Source organism: Leuciscus leuciscus (assembly GCF_965113295.1).
Source record: "Leuciscus leuciscus genome assembly, chromosome: 14".
Lineage (NCBI taxonomy): Eukaryota > Metazoa > Chordata > Actinopteri > Cypriniformes > Leuciscidae > Leuciscus > Leuciscus leuciscus.
The window spans coordinates 3240656-3259192 of record NC_138738.1 but is presented as its reverse complement, the minus strand read 5'-3'; the positions used below and the strand labels follow the sequence as shown (position 1 = coordinate 3259192).

The following is an 18537-nucleotide window of genomic DNA, read 5'->3' as shown; positions in this document are numbered from 1 at the left end:
TGTTTGTCTCTGTGTATTTATAGCCCTTGTGTTTCACTTGTTACCTTGTCAGTTGTTGTATGTGTAATGGTTGCCTCTGTGATTCCCCTGGTTTTGTTCCTTTATTAAATAACCCTGCGTCTAGATCCTCGCCTTCGTCTGCCTTTCTCAGCAACGTTACAACAATATAGTCTTTCATAAACATGGATCCAGAGTTATATGACTGATAGATAGATAAAACGATAGATATACCGACAGACAGATAGATAGATAGATAGGATGATAGAAAGGATGATAGATAGGACGATAGATAGAATGATAGATAGAACGATAGATAGATAGATAGACCGACAGACAGATAGATAGATAGGATGATAGAAAGGATGATAGATAGCACGATAGATAGAATAATAGAATGATAGATAGAACGATAGATAGATAGATAGAACGATAGATAGATAGAACGATAGATAGATAGACCGACAGACAGATAGATAGATAGGATGATAGAAAGGATGATAGATAGGACGATAGATAGAATAATAGAATGATAGATAGAACGATAGATAGATAGAACGATAGATAGAACGATAGATAGATAGATAGAACGATAGATAGATAGATAGAACGATAGATAGATAGAATAATAGAATAATAGAATGATAGATAGAACGATAGATAGATAGAAAGATAGATAGATAGATAGAATGACAGATAGATGATGGATAGACAGATGGATAGATAGACAGAATGACAGATAGATGATGGATAGACAGAATGATAGATGGATAGATGGACAGATAGATGGATAGACAGATGGGTAGATAGACAGAATGATAGATGGATAGATAGACAGAATGACAGATGGATAGATAGACAGAATGACAGATAGATGATGGATAGACAGATGGATAGATAGACAGAATGATAGATGGATAGATAGACAGAATGACAGATAGATGATGGGTAGACAGATTGATAGATAGACAGAATGATAGATGGATAGACAGATGGATAGACAGAATGACAGATGGATAGATGGATAGACAGATGGATAGATAGACAGAATGACAGATAGATGATGGATAGACAGATGGATAGATAGACAGAATGATAGATGGATAGATAGACAGAATGACAGATAGATGATGGGTAGACAGATGGATAGATAGACAGAATGATAGATGGACAGACAGATGATATCACTGCATCAGTGTTACTCCACCTAATCACTTAAACATGGCATCATAAAAATGGATCTGAATGTTAATTGTGAGTGGATGTAACCGCATGTTCCAGCTGTCGAACACTTCACATCACACACGTTCTCCTCAGTAATTACAGAGGAGTGTTGTCATTAGCGGAGGTGATGTCATTCACTTCATCAGTGTGAAGCATGGAGAACTTTTCCCCTGAAGTGAAGCGCATTTGTTCCGGAACGTTACGGACGGTCACGGATCTGAATCCAGCGTTATCGCATTCAGTCCTTTCCGATCACGCATACACTGCAGTGACGAGATGCGGTGATGAATGGGTGTTATATGAACTTGTGTGTGACAGAAAGAGACTCGATGTCAGATTTAATCTTTCTTCCTCACACACCACACTAAGTGAAACCTCTGTGGAGTCTGGAAACAGCTGATTAAATCCAGAATATAACACTCTCGTTTATCTGCATTGGTCACGTTCGCTGGCTTTTCCATGAAAAAGAACTGACACTTGGGATTGGGTCAAAAAACAAAAAAACACAGATAAACCAAACTAATCCCAGAATTCAGCGGCCGGCCCTGTCTGGCAGATTTAAGACCCAGTGCTGTGATGGTGCCGTGAAATCTTGTCTTTTCATTGGCTCAAATATTGTGACACATTGTCAAGGATTCATCAGTGTTGGTCACACGGACAATGTTTCCCAGGGGCCTAAAAATAGCAAAGACTGGCAAAGCCTCAAAGCAGTCTCAGACTCAGACATCGCACAGAGAGTGCACACAAAAATAGCACAAGCCTTCTCAAAACTTACCATCTGATTGGTTGGCTTCATTCAATTTCATAGTATACAGTTTTTGCCAACTTCCAGGTCCAAGACATTATAGACAATATTTACACATTTGGCAGCCTTTTTTATCCAAAGCGGCCGATGATGCATTCAGACTAGCGTGTACCTTAGTGTTGATCGCTCCATGTTTCAGCAGCTACAGGAGCCGGACAAAAAATGATGGGGAAAGAACTTGCCGTTCCAAACAATCTTTCCAAAATTCCTTATTTTGTGTAGCCCAGTCATACAGGGTTGGAACGACATGAGGGTGAGTGAAATGATGACAGTATTTTTATTTTTGGGCGAACTGTCCCTTTAAATTCATTTAAACATCTAGAGATGTCAATTAAAAAAAAATCATTATAATTCAAATGAATGATCAATTAATAAATTACTTGCGAAATACAGGTATGAAATCCAAATGCCTTGTGCATGTAGCCAAAAAGAATAAATGTAATTTTAAACATAATTGTATAATTATGTCTAATAATATTTATATGACTATTTAATAATATCTAAATGATTTTCATTTACTTTAAAATTAAATTCAAATATTTTAATGTTAATATTTTAATGATTATTTGTATTATTTATTATTTAAATAACATTATTAAATACATAATAAATATTAAACAATTTTACACTTAAAATTGGGGGTGGGGTGTTCAGACATGCAATTAATGGTTAATTAATTAATTAATTGTTAATAGTAATCCTGCAAACATGCATGTGGAATAATCCAAATGCTTTGTGCATGTAGCCTAAAATATACAAATACAACTTTAAATATAATTGCTACACTATGCCTCATCCATAATATTTATATATTTTATAATATATAAATTATATTAATTTAGTTGAAATTAAACTAATACAAAAATTTAATAAAACACTTTATGCAAGATATGCAATTAATTACTTGATAACAGTAATAAAAGCACATGCTCTAACCGTAATAAAGCATATGCTCATGCTTTGTGCATGTAGCCTAAAAATTTAATTTATAAAATAAATATACAATAATAATAAAATAAAAATAATTATTATATAAAATAAATAAATAATTTATAAAAAAATTATATAAAAATTATAGTATTAGTTTAATTTAGATTAAGTTCAAACAAAAATATTTATATTATACATTATTTTAAATTATTATCTTTTTATTTATTTATTTAAACTTAAACTTGTGGTAGCATTCAACCATACTCATAAATATGATCACTTAATGACTTGAAAGCAGAACATGTAATTGTAATTAATCAAAACATTGTAATTAAAATGAATAAAATTGTTAACTATGCCTAATATTAATTATAATATTTTATAATATAAAAATTATATTATAATTTAGATTAAGTTCAAACAAAAATAATTTTTTTTAAAAAGAAAGAAACTTAAAATTGTAGTGACATTCAACCGTACTCATAAATATGATCACTTAATGACTTGAAAGCAGAACATGCTGTAAAATAAGCTGGAAAAAGCCATCCACAAAAGTGTGGCGTGACCTCCAGCCAAGATCAACAAAAGCTTTCAGCAGGAACGAGCTCTCCATCGCTGGACCGGGCCTAGCGTCTCTATCGTGAGGTTTACATGTTTCTCCGACACTAGCGGGGGATCAGAACAGAGACAGCGCACACCGCGCACAGCAGAGCCGCCATCTGCTGCCCTTGACTGCTGATCCCACACTAGTTTGATCTTTCCTCTCATTACATTTGGAGAAGCTCTGGTCCCGAAGGAGCGCTAATGCACAAATCTGTCCAAAACATCTCTTGGGTTTGTGCTCCGGCGTTCAGAGTAACAGCGTCTGCGAGCGTTAATAAGACGCGCCGCTGTGGAGGCCGGTCGAGGAGAACCACGTGCATCTGACCTGTGCAGATACATCCATGTTTCATCGCCGCTGAGAAGCGCTTTAGTGACAAACGGCTGCACACTTCAACTCACAGATAATGATTCATGTCGCAGAGGTGGTCCAAACCTCTTACAGGGCCAAAGAGTGGGAGCTTGAGGAGGACGTCAGAAACTACACTTCTACACCGTCTGGGAATGTGAGTGGTTTATGTGTGTGCAAAACTCTCCGCCTTGATGATAGTGTTTCGAGTGCTTACTTACAAAACAGCCCACCTGCGGGTCTCTAGGCTATTCTGGCTCAGTGATATATAGGAAAAAAAGCATCATTTATTTGCAATGATTTGTAAATTCAAGCAACATTGTGAAGATGTTTTAAAAAGTCTTTGATTTCACTTCAGAAAGAAATACATCCGTCAGTTCATTGCTGTGAATCAGTTCAAATGAGTTCAAATGAATCAATGTCAATGAATTGACTCTTGACTCTTATTCACGCTTAATTTACAGTATCATTCAAAAAAGCCCCCATGTGGAATTTAGAATAATGTGGGGGGAAAAAAGAAATGAAAAATACGCGCACGCACAAACGCGCGCGCGCACACACACACACACACACACACACACACACACACACACACGCACGTTGTGATTCCTCTGCTGAAAACAACCTTTTTAGCCATTCCAAAGTAAAAACAGTAATATTGTAAAATATTATTATAATTTAAAATAAATGTTTTCTATGTGAATATATTTTAAGATTAAGCATTTATTCCTGTGATCAAAGCTGCATTTTCAGCATCATTACTCCAGTCTTCAGGGTCACATGATCCTCCAGAAATCATAATAATATGATGATTTGATGCTCAAGAAACATTTATGATTATCATCAATGTTGACAACAGTTGTGTTGCTTAATATTTTTATGGAAACCATGATTTTGTTCGTTAATGTCACTTTTGACCAATTCAATGCATCCTTGCTTTAAAAAAAAGAACAAAATCATACGGACCCCAGACTTTTATATAGCAGTGTGTATATACTGAATATTGTCAAAAGAATACAGAATATAAGGATATAATAGTTTTGGCTGTATCGCTGAGCTCAGACACAAACGCTGCAGGATGAGTTGTGGAACGCTGAAGTTTATTACTTAGTGTTAGTGTTAGTACTCTAACGATGAGTAACAGTAATAGTGACGCTTGTCTTAGCAAACAACCCTAATGAGACCAAACGAGACGAAACGAGAGGAGACGAGAAGGTTTTGGAGAGGAGGAACGGCTCCGAAGGGCTCGCTGTTGGCTCATCAGGTCTGATTGAAGTGGGCTGTTGAATTATCTTGTCGGGTCGAGACAGGAGTGGAAACACTGCAGGTGTTCGGCTCCACAAATTAAAGACTCGCGCACACACACACACACACACACACACACACACACACACACACACACACACACACACACACACACACACACACACACACACGCACGCACCGCCCTGAGGACTGACCTCTGCTTCAGCCTGTCACAGGTAACAGCGATTACTCTTCCTAGCCGATGACACAAGTCTATCTTTGACTCTCTTCATTTTTTCTCTCTACAAACATCAACACTGTCTCTTCTGGTAATTGCTGACAGCTCTGACGTTCTCACAGAGTAAAAAAGAAGAAAATATACTGAGAGAAAAAAAGTGAAGGCAGAAACACCTCAAAGAGCACTGGAAAAAGTGTGAAAAAGACAAACAATAAGAAGCGTGACATCCGCTCTGAGGAACAAAAGCAGAGAAACACTGAGTGCTTTATAGTCAATACTTCTGCACAGATTTATCATCCAGACATACTGTCATAAAATCAGATGCATTTGATCAAATTACAACACTCTCCAATTAGTATATCCAATTTCTGTGGGGCTTTCTGCTGCCTTCAACTCATGTTTTATATTACAATGTTATATTTATGAGATGAGCACACATGAACAACAGCAAAAGGCATAATTACCTCGGGGATTTTCTTTGAGTCGTATTCAAGAACATCTCTACAGCAGAAGCTTTTTGCTGTTTATCAAGTTTCAACTGAGACTGTTGACAGTAAAATGTAGTTTCTATGCATGTTGTGCTCTGTTGACGAAGCATAGCATTAAAGCGTGCTATTTTTTCTAATTTAGATGATTTATGATGCAAATTATTTGAACAACATTCCCCATCATTCTCTGTTGCAATGATCAAATATATATGCATTACATTAAATTACTTTAGATGAATCTTATCGCTTCATTTTAACTTTTTTTGCACACCTAAGACCGACCAAAATCACATCGTAGTAACAATTCTGAACTCGGAAGTTGTTGCTTCCTTAAAGTGCCCCTATTATGCTATTTTAAAGGTTGCTCATTTGTTTTGGAGTCTTCTATAATAGGTTTACATGCATCCAAAGTCAAAAAACACTTTTTCTCATTTCTCAAAGAGCCTGAAAATGGTCTGTTCAAAGATTCAGTCTCTCTAACTTAGCCCCTCCTTTCCACGAGCCTACTCTGCTCTGATTGGTCAGATGTTCCAGTCTGTTGTGATTGGATTACTCTGCTCTGATTGGTCAGATGGCCCAGTCTGTTGTGATTAACTTACTCTGTAACTGGCTTTCTCTGCTCTGATTGGTCAGATGGCCCAGTCTGTTGTGATTAACTTACTCTGTAACTGGCTTTCTCTGCTCTGATTGGTCAGATGCCCCAGTCTGTTGTGATTGGCTTACTCTGTAACTGGCTTTCTCTGCTCTGATGGTCAGATGCCCCAGTCTGTTGTGATTGGATTACTCTGCTCTGATTGGTCAGATGCCCCAGTCTGTTGTGATTGGATTACTCTGCTCTGATTGGTCAGATGTTCCAGTCTGTTGTGATTGGATTACTCTGCTCTGATTGGTCAGGTGGCCCAGTCTGTTGTGATTGGCTTACTCTGTAACTGGCTTACTCTTGTCTGATTGGTCAGATGCCCCATTCTGTTGTGATTGGCTTTCTCTGCTCTGATTGGTCAGATGCCCCAGTCTGTTGTGATTGGCTTTCTCTGCTCTGATTGGTCAGATGCCCCAGTCTTTTGTGATTGGCTTACTCTGTAACTGGCTTACTCTTGTCTGATTGGTCAGATGCCCCATTCTGTTGTGATTGGCTTTCTCTGCTCTGATTGGTCAGATGCCCCAGTCTGTTGTGATTGGATTACTCTGCTCTGATTGGTCAGATGTTCCAGTCTGTTGTGATTGGCTTTCTCTGCTCTGATTGGTCAGATGCCCCATTCTGTTGTGATTGGCTTTCTCTGCTCTGATTGGTCAGATGCCCCAGTCTTTTGTGATTGGCTTACTCTGTAACTGGCTTACTCTTGTCTGATTGGTCAGATGCCCCATTCTGTTGTGATTGGCTTTCTCTGCTCTGATTGGTCAGATGCCCCATTCTGTTGTGATTGGCTTTCTCTGCTCTGATTGGTCAGATGCCCCAGTCTTTTGTGATTGGCTTACTCTGTAACTGGCTTACTCTGCTCTGATTGGTCAGATGCCCCAGTCTGTTGTGATTGGCTTTCTCTTCTCTGATTGGTCAGATGCCCCAGTCAGTTGTGACTGGCTTACTCTGCTCTGATTGGTCAGATTCCCCGGTCTGTTGTGATTGGTCGAACGCTTACAGTGCGTGTTGGAAACTAAATGTCCATTACCATATCTATAGTTCAGCTTCGTATCTTCCTCAGCACGGAAACACAGTGATATGAACAGTAACGATGGAATCGGTTTTACCGTATCAATGCGAGTCCTCGTCCTTTTGAAGTGTGGCAAAGTGGATTTGCAGCACAGAAAACAGCGTCTTCTCATCATGTCGACAACACGAACCAAACTCTGTCAGTCTCAGCTAAAACTACATGCAAATGTGTTACATTGTTACGAAGATTTGTAACAGGAAGTGAGACTGGAATTACTGACGAATCGTTTCAGCAGTTTAGAATCGATTCTTTCTTTTAGGAGACAATATCTTTATCTGTCCTGGACTTTGATCTTTACACATATTTGATATTAAACACTGCATGAATGGTAATATTCAAAAAAAGCATAATAGGGGCACTTTAAAATACTTGAATGCAGTATCAGGATTTCTGATGCAAAAAGGTACATAATGGAACTGCCTTGGGAAATATAACATGTTACTATTAATATATTTAAATGTATATTACCTGAAAGGTAAATTTAGATCATATTTTACCAATCCAATCAGGTTGAATATACTCACAGAGAATATATTTGCTTTTTCTCTGCATATGTGCATGAGTACAGTATATTTTTATGGCTTTATTTGTGTACTGATATTGGCCTCTTTGCTGGCAGATGTCTGCAGGTTAAGACTTACTGAGCGGCGGCTCTATTAAGCTTTTAAAAGCACCAATTTTCTGTGTTGTGTGTGTGTGTGCGTGTGTGTGTGTGTGTGTGTGTGTGTGTGTGTGTGTGTGTGCAGGGGTAAACGACACATTTTGTAATAAGGCTGGCACTTCAAAAGGACTGTTTGAACCCTGTGGAATGGCCTCGCCTCGCTTCCATTCATAGTCTTAACAATATCACCTTTTTGTGCCGAGACGAGGACGGAGCCTGACAGCCCGGGCGAGCGCACAGATTTAAGATCAAACAGCTGGAAAATGAAGCCAATGAAGAATAAAGTTGCAGATTGAAATGTGCTGAATACATTTAGCTGCTCAAGAAATTCGATAGTCAAGCTGAAAAACCAACCAACCAAAGTAAATGTACTAAACATACAGAGAACTTCTAGCGATATGTTTAATATTATTATATTTCCACAAAGCCAATAAAGTTGCGTTGAATAAATCTCGCTTCATTATTCAAGAATGTTAAAGTTTAAAACTGACTGGAACAGGCTTAACAGGTAAAGGTGCAGCACGTTTAGCAAAGCTTGACTTTATTATAGTTTTGGATTTTGGATAGGTTTACATGCATTTTAACAATTATAATCAAACATCTTTTGTTTCTCTTACAATTAAGTAGTGGCATCATATTACAGTGCTTTGCAATATGCCATGGGGTGTTTGTATATACAGTACAGGCCAAAAGTTTGGAGACATTACTATTTTTAATGTTTTTGAAAGAAGTTTCTTCTGCTCATCAAGCCTGCATTTATTTGATCAAAAATACAGAAAAAAACAGTAATATTGGGAAATATTATTACAACTTAAAATAATTGTTTTCTATTTGAATATACTTTAAAAAATAATTTATTCCTGTGATGCAAAGCTGAATTTTCAGGATCATTACTCCAGTCTATCACATGATCCTTTAGAAATCATTCTAATATGATGATTCATTATCAAAGTTGGAAACAGTTCTGCTGCTTAATATTTTTTCATAACCTGTGATACTTTTTTAGGATACTTTGATGAATAAAAAGTAAAAAATTATAAAATAAAATAAAGAAGCAAATGTTTTAAAAACAGAAATCTTTTGTAACAGCAATATTCACTACTGGTCAGTAATTTGGGGTCAGTAATTTTTTTTCTTCCTTTTTTTGAAATAAATCAATAATTTTATTCAGCAAGGATGTGTTAAATTGCTAAAAAGTGATAGTAAAGAAGATTGATATAATTAGAAAATATTTTTTTTATTTTGAATAAATGCAGTTCTTTTTAACCTTTTATTCATCAAATATATTAGGCAGCAGAACTGTGTCCAACACTCATAATAAATCAGAATATTAGAATGATTTCTGAAGGATCATGTGATAGACTGGAGTAATGATCCTGAAAATTCAGCTTTGCATCACAGAAATAAATGATCATTTAAAGTATAATAAATTGAAAACCAATTATTTTAAATTGTAATAATATATCACAATATAAAATAAAAAAATCTGTATTTTTGATCAAATAAATGCAGGCTTGATGAGCAGAAGAAACTTCTTTCAAAAACATAAAAAATAGTAATGTTTCCAAACTTTTGGCCTGTACTGTATATACAGTATATTTTGAGTTGGACATGTTTTTCATGAGATTCACTCAGAAACACTATTAAAATGAACAAGCCACAGATTTCTGATTTAAACATTGTTCCGTTTCGGCAGATGAATGCAAATTGTGCCGAAATACACAGATGTCTTGGGTTAGTGTTTAGTTACGTACAAGAGACAGATGGTGAGGTAGATCTATTCTATTCTATTTACTGGTTATGTTCACTCTGTCTCTGCTATCACCGACTGAATCGGTTGTAATGCACGAGCACAACACGGATAAATACAATTTGATGTCATGCATCTCATGCATCATTCCTGTTTAATGTGCTCACAAACACTTCAACACTTCAAATGGGAAGCAGCAGATTCTAACCTCTCCATTCCAAACCATGATGACACAGTTACTGGAGATTTTCTGACTAATTAATCAGGATTAACTACCTAATAGGATTTGTTCGAGATAGCATCTAACAATCAAGATAATATGGAGAAGGTAAAACTGCTGTGTGTAACCTAGATATGAATAACTCCTGAGCTCCAGCGCTGGCTGAAGAGATAACGGCAGATAACTTTACACCAGTGTCAGAGGCTCAGATCGTTCCCTTCTGTTTGAGGTTTAGCTAATTAGCTCTGAAACTCCAGTTAGATATTTTCTCAAAGCCTCCGACTGCTGAAATAACCAAAATGTAAGACTCTTCTAGCCTCAGGCAAGCTCACAGAGGCCATGTGATGCCATTTTAAAAGGTCATTATTTGTTTATTGGGTTTAATAGAATAGGTTAGCATGCTTTAAAAGGATTTTTCACATGCTGTATTATTGCAGCTCTTCTATTCCCAGTCTGTCTGAGTTCTGGTCTGGATTCTACAAAGCCCCTCCTTCTGAAAAGCCAGTGCTCTGATTGGCCAGCAGACCCAGTGCGTTGTGATTGGCTAAAAACCTCAAGTGCGTGTTGGAAATGTAACGCCCCTTACCATAATTGTGAGCTTCAGCTTCCAAGGCTTCTAGAGCAATTGCAAAACACAAACAGTTAAAGTAATCGGTTTTACCGTTTCAGATTCAGAAAATGCAGTAATATTTTTTTTATGCTTTGCTGGCTTCAGATATTACACTGACACTTATTGATGTGGATGCAGAATGAAGCAAATATTTCACCTTGATTTAGCCAAAATTAGATTGACTACAGTCTTCATCTCAAGAGAATGGACAAACCCTATTTATTTGCCTAATTACATGTTTCTGGTCTTAATAAACAGAGGATCTCGGAAGATAAGCGGGGCTGGGCTTGATTAGTATTTGGTCAGATGGAGGTTCCTGGTCACAATTTATCAATGCACATCAGTCCAAAGAAAAAAAATCATCAAACACTTCACCAACTGCAATTCCTGAAGGATAAAATCCTGTCCTTTCTTTTTTTTCCTTCACTTTTTGGAATTCCGTCACATTATAGAATGTTGTGAGAGTTGTAATCACATTTCATGTCCACTTTTGAGCTAAAAAGACAGGATTTCCCACATTTCTAAGAAAGCAGAGTCTAAGTATCGAGGTAATGGACTTGTGTGACGTCCTGTCCAGCTGAAAGCATCTTTCATCAGATTCATTATTATGCATTCCTTCACTGGTTTCCTGCTTATTTTACAGGTAATAACAAACAGGCACTCCAGAACACAGACATACACACAAAACAGAATCAAATCAAAGGGAGACATCACAGATACGACATGCGGCTTACAGAGGACACACACACACGCACGCACGCACGCACGCACGCACGCACGCACGCACGCACGCACACACACACACACACACACACACACACACACACACAACGAACAAAAAACAAGGATCAATGACGTGATGCTCATTTTATTTGTTTTGTGTCCAGAACTGAGCAACTTATTCGAAAGTGAAAATATAAAAAGAATTCAGTACAAATTTTCTAAGAATAATACAAATTTTGCTAAAATAAAAAATGTCTTAGGTGGTAACTGTCCCAGGATTGTAATAACATGATAATAAGGCTTATTTATAGGGTGATACTCTTGTAAAAAAAAAAAGAAAAGAAATCAAAACCTTAAAAATACAATAATAAAGCAGATTTAAATTATGAGTATTCTTTTTTTTATTTTTATATATATATCTCAAAAGCCATTTTGTTGTCATGTGACAAAAAACATGAGCAAAGAGTGCATTTCTGAATACTTTTTTTCTTTTCATCATCTCAGATCCATCATCTATTTGTCATTGACCCGTACATGGAAATACAACACACACAGAAACGATGTGAACTTACATGGAACTTTTCTTACAAAGAAAAGTCCAAGACAATGAAGAACACATGACTACACACAGCCACACACACGTCACAGTGTTTTGCGTGAACACACACACACACACACACCGGCAGCAGTCTGCCCGTCTCTCACCTTTCTTGGGTGGACAGGTGGTGTTGACCACTGGAGAAAAACGCACACAACACATGACTTTAGAAAACATTATCATGCAACATTTATCTACACCAGGGGTGTCCAATCCTGCTCCTGGAGGACCACAGTCCGCCATCATTCAGTTAAACTCACCGGAACCAGATACTCAAGGGCTGTGTCCAAATCCCCTATTCCCTACAATAGTCCACTTACAGGTGAAACTCGAAAAATTTGAATATCGTGCAAAAGTTTGAGTATTTCAGTCATTCAAATTAAAAGGTGAAACTAATATATTTAGTATTTATGACGTGGGAATTCATTCTGCGCGTGACTTTCACAGTGCATTATGGGTATTCTCTAGCATCTAACATCGGTTGTACACTCGTCATTGCGGTGCATTGTGGGATTGAATGAGTGCACTTAATAATGCCCACGATGGTTTCGTACACCACTACAAATGTAATATATAGTACTCAAATAGTGCCCTGTTTAAGGGTATAGGGGGTGATTTAGGACACAGCCCAGGCCTCAGAAGGGATTCTAGAAACTTCCAGGTTAGGGTTAGGGTTCGGAGCTGAACTCTGCAGGACAGTGGCCCTCCAGGAGCAGGTTTGGACACCCCTGCTCGACACACATCAATCAAAGGACAAAACAATTATTATGGAAATAAAGACACACATTACTGTTAAATCATAAGGCTCATTTGTATAGGACTGAAATGACTAGCACCGAATGTATGTGATAGACCATATACCTCTGAATGACAGGGTCATGACCTGTGAAATTTTTATAATTATATTATCATGCATGCAAATTAATGAACGGACAACATAAGCAAACCTCAACAAAGTTTAAACAGACATGTGCAAATCAAATATAAAGACACTTGCATGCTAAATAAAATCTTTATAGTAACATCAACCATTTTAAAAGGACTGAGTAATTTGTGTTCAATTTACATAAATTACAAATGTCAACAATAACTGTTGCAGTTAAGTGTATTTGCATTATAATTTTCAACAACAAAAATATCAGTATGCTTGCATGTGCTCGCTTAAAAAGAGTGCTGGAGATGATTTATGCTAATTAATGCACATAATAATGATCACACATCTGTATTAATCATTAAATCATTAAATACAAACGACAGAGAGGAGAAATGTCTTCCATCTCATGTGAGAAGGAACCATCATTTGGACCAATCAGGTAGATTAACATATTTAATGTAAAACGTTTGAATTCATTTACCTCTACTGTTTAAAAACACACAAAAATTGAGACTTTGTGAACATTTATGAATGATGAGATAAACGAATTGCTGAATTGGTGTTTCGAAACAATTAATTGAAACAGTGTTATAGTTAACTTAATCTAAAAGCATTAAAAATAGTTTTCGGTATTTGAAATAAAGTTGAAACAATATATAAATATATTCAATGAAAAACATAAAAAAACAGTTATAGTTGAAGTACTGACATTTTTAAAAATAGACTAAAACTGAAATAAAAAAATAAATGAAAGCTAAATAGAAATATTTCAAAAATTTAGAAAAAATTGAAAATTTAGCTACATTTAGAAATATAAAAAACAAGTTTTTTGACTTGTCTGAAAAACGTTTAAATCGAAGTACTAATTTACTATACTGAAAATATTATTAAATTATTAAACTAATAAACATGACAAAAGCACAAAGAAATGACTAAAACATCAACTAAAATTTAAATAAGCGAAATACTGCATTGAAATGATTGGTGGAAATTAGTAGGACAAAACTAGCGTGTTATGATCTTTAAATAACATAATTAGTCAAACAAAATAGAACGCTTAAATATTTTTTTCTTTTCATTTCCCAAAATAATTGTGATATTTGCAGAGTTGCTAAAATCATCACTTCAGTCTTAAAGGGTTAGTTCACCTAAAAATGAAAATTCTGTCAGTAATTACTCTCCCTCATGTTGTTCCAACCCCGTAAGACTTTCGTTCATCTTCGGAACACAAATTAAGATATTTTTGATTAAATCTGAGAGCTGGATCACTCCTCCATAGGCTTCTAGGTAATTGAAACTTGCCGGCCCAGAAAGTTAGTAAAGACATCGTTGGGGTTGTACATCAGAACGTAGGCTCACTATTGGCCAGCATCACACACATGACCAGCGTCGGCCAATAGTGAGCCTACATTCTGACGTACAACCCAGAAGCGCTGCGCTGTTACACTACGTCAATTCACTCAGAGAAACACAGAAGAACATGAAGAGTTGAATAAAGTCGTTATTTTAGTTGTTTTTTGCGCACAAAAAGTATTCTCGTCGCTTGATAAACTTAAGGTTGAGCCACTGTAGTCACTTGGACTATTTTAACGATGTCTTTACTAACTTTCTGGGCCGCCAAGTTTCGATCCCACACTGTAAAAATGATTGCTGTGAATATTTATCACAACTTAAAATTATTAGAATAAGAAATAATGTGTTGTTTCAAGTAAAAAAAAAAGTGTGTTTGTGCTTGACTTCAAATATTAAGTTCAGTTAACTTTAGTTTAGTTTAGTTTAGTTAAGTTAAGTTGGATATTTAAGTTATCCCAACAAATTTTTAAGTTGTTATAACTAATTGCAGATGCAATTTACAGTGCATAGAAGCCTATGGAGGAGTGATCCAGCTCTCAGATTTAATCAAAAATATCTTAATTTGTGTTCCGAAGACGAACGAAAGTCTTACGGGGTTGAAACAACACGAGGGAGAGTAATTACTGACAGAATTTTCATTTTTGGGTGAACTATCCCTTTAAATATTCGTTATATCACCCAGCTTAACACACTTTCAGAAGTGCCACAGAGTTGAAGTTCCCGGTGATTTGCTGTGGCAGTGATTCAGAGCTGCTTTATCTCAGACACATCCTCAGAGAACATCACTCAGCTCTAGTGTACACTTCAGATCCTCCATCCCTCCTGCAGTCTGGCCTGACCGTTCTCAATATTCACTAGAGTCTTTGTGGTAATCAAGCGGCTCTCAGAAGCTGGGCTAATCTCCACAGTCCTGGTTTCTGGTCTCGTTCTCTCATTCACTCCAGGTAATGATAAAGGGAGCCGTCGCTGCTGTGTGTGTGTGTGTGTGAGTGAATGAACTCGAGTGCTCACATTAAACAGAGCCGCTACCTCCTGCCAATCCCTGAAGCCTCTTTTAAGGCAGGTCTATTGTCTCAGCTCAGAGTCAGAGACAGTGACAGAGGTCTTTCTTTGTGCCGTCACACAATGAAGTGGTGTTTATCCCAAACGACTGCGAAACACTATAAACCTGCCATCGTTTCTCAAGACGGCGCGTGAAGCATGTCATTTCTGTGCTACTGGTCCAGGCCCAACCTCAAGCTGTGGTCGAGCCAGGAAATGACATATCAGTCGCGGAGAAGTGTGTTATTACTGTTCCAGACGAGCAGATTTACGAGTTTCACCTGGTGAACGATAAAACAGGTGAAAGAAATCACACACACACTGAAGGAGGGAACGAGAGCCATACAGTATACAGAAGAGAAGATCAGAGACTCTTCTGAGACACACAGACACACACACACATCTATCTTTATGAGGACATTCATTGACACAATGCAATCTCTAGCCGCTTATCCTAACCTTACCCATCACAACTAAGTGCCTAACCCGACCCCTGACCCTAAACCAACCCTTAACCTCATTATAATCTTATCCCTAAAACCAAGTCTTGACCCTCAAACAGGCCTTTAAAGGCTCTCAGAAACTGAGGACCGGCCAACATGTCCTCACTTTACTCTCTTTGTCCTCACTCCAGTGGTCTAAAACTCAAACTGGTACTCACAAAGATAGTTGTACAAGTACACACACACACACTTCCTCGCTCCACCATACATTCTGTTTGCGTCACATCTAGTGACAAATGGGAAGGGCATTAACTTATTGAGGCTGGGAAGCCGGAGCGATCCATCAGAATAATCCTGAAATGCAAACACTCAGAGCAGCGGAGGATTGTATAAATCTTCCAGAGTCGAGCAACAGCCACACACACACACAGAGAGAGAGAGAGTGTGTGTGTTTACCTTCGACAGACATGCAGCGCTGCATCACAGACACACAGGTGAACTCACACACTCACAAACACACACGTGAAATCCTGCGGGAGTTTTCCCAGCTCATCCCGAGAGGAACGGCTCATCACGGCTTGTGTCTAGAAGCTAAACCAAGTCTTGTAACACACTCACAAGCTCCACATTGGCCTGTACTGAGCTGAAGGTTAACGTATCATGCATATGCATGGCTGCAAAAATAAATGAAGTATTGTAAAAGACAAAGCTTAATTTAATAGGAAAAAAAACAATGTACTGTAAACAAACCCCAATAATTTCTAACCTTTTTTTCTCTGTGACAGATTTTTGGCAGCAATTAATTTGCAACTCCAAATGTTTTGCATGAATCTCATGAGACTTTTCTCAGAACAGGGATTATCATCTAGACAAAACAAAGACATGGCTGATCAAACTGGCAGAGCATTTTAATATCTTGTAATCATATTCTCACTACACCAAATTATATAATATCACACTAAAAATACTATAGTATTACCATGTTTTGGTATCATAGGGAATCATGCAAATGCATGTTATTTTGATACTATCACTCGTACAAAAAGTTCTCTGGTACAGTGATGATATCAGTAACATGGTACTTTGATACACTACTGTTCAAACCTTTGGCGTCAGTGAGATTATTTGAAAGAAATTACTGTAATACTGTTATTCTGCAAGGATGCATTAAATGGATCAAAATTGACTGTACATTTTTTTTAATAATTTTTAAAATGTTTATAATGCTGCAAAAGATTTCTATTTCAAATAAATGCTGTACTTTTGAACTTTCTATTCATCACACAATCCTGAAAAAAAAAAAATCCTGGTTTCCACAAAAATTAAGCAGCTCAACAGTTTTCAACATTGATAATAATCATAAATGTTTCTTGAGCATCAAATCATCATATTAGATTCTAAAAATGTAATTGATCAAAAGTGACAGTATAAGACATTTGTAATATTAAAATTTCCATTTCAAATAAATGCTGTTCTTTTGAACTTTCTATCCATCAAATAATCCTAAAGATCAATGAATGATCATCATGTTCATATTTACATGGCACTCTAAGCATAAGGTATTTAAACGAATGCCATGATGTTACTACGGCACACCCACAAAAATGCTTATAATTCTGTATGTTAAATATAAATACCATGGTATGTATCAAAGTACAATGGCATTCCCATCACTGTATCGCCACAGAACAGTTTTGCGAAGGCGTTGTGATGGAATTAAACATCAGTCTTGCGTAATGGCGAATCTAGGGCAGAATTCACCACTCACTTCCAGATGTTGCGTAAGACGTCTCACACCGCGGGATCAAGCAGCTCAGACTCACTAAAGCCACTCAGTGCAGACAAAGCTTCCTATTCCTCCATTTATTGATGTACTTCATTAAATTTGCTCGGTTTAATTAGTCTTTTATTGGGCGCTGTGTGTTTTTAAGTGCCAGTGGAGCGAGGTCTTGAAGCTTTCTTGTGTCACGTTCACTGGTGTGCTTTTCAACAGATGTGATCCTGACTTCCTTCTGAACATCTGCTCAGTTGATGAAGATGAAAGTCGAAGGCTATTGAGCGGACGGGGGATTTAAAGCCACCCCAAACACTTCACATGACCTTATCAATTCAAGAGATTTCAATTAAATGCATCTGTGTGAATCCCTGCTGCTTATGTTTTCCTTCTCAAATGATGTTTCTTTCCCTCAGATTGATGTTGTTTTATATATTTCATGAACTACGGCACTTTCTGTGGCGGACAGGCCAGCGGAAGACGATCAACGTGGATGCACTAAGAAAAAAATGCTTGAGCAAGATTTGTTTGATGGGGAAGGAGAGGAGATTCAGCCATCTCACTGACACACACACACACACACACGACAGATGTTCACTGTGTGATAAAACTCGGATTGGATCCAGCCGCTCTTCCACAGGTCATGGAGGATATCTAACGGATCAGAATTACAGCCTCTGTTAATGAAGTGTCAAAGTATAAAGTAAATGCACCACTGGACGAGATGCTTACTGAGCCATCACATTTTTGCACTCAAATGTAATTAAAAAAAACCTTTATCTTGCAGAGACTTTCCTGTAGCTCAAACAGTAGAGCATTGGCTCTTGTAACGCTAAGGTCATGGGTTTGATTCCCAGGGAAAGCAATAAGAATGTAAATGTGTACCTTGTCGCTTGTAATGTAAG

The 18537-nt window shown here is 37.2% G+C and overlaps 1 protein-coding gene across 6 annotated transcripts in view; it reads right to left on the bottom strand.

The window, feature by feature from the left end:
* slc12a5a (solute carrier family 12 member 5a) overlaps positions 1–18537 on the bottom strand; it is a 179378-nt gene that overhangs the window by 59465 nt on the left and 101376 nt on the right. For 4 of the 6 annotated variants that reach the window (XM_082136337.1, XM_082136338.1, XM_082136339.1 and 1 more), the window contains exon 2: positions 12255–12284. The exons of the other annotated variants lie outside the window; for them this stretch is intronic. In XM_082136337.1, coding sequence (XP_081992463.1) covers positions 12255–12284 — 30 coding nt within the window. The remainder of the gene's footprint in view (positions 1–12254; positions 12285–18537) is intronic. 6 annotated transcript variants of the gene reach the window in all.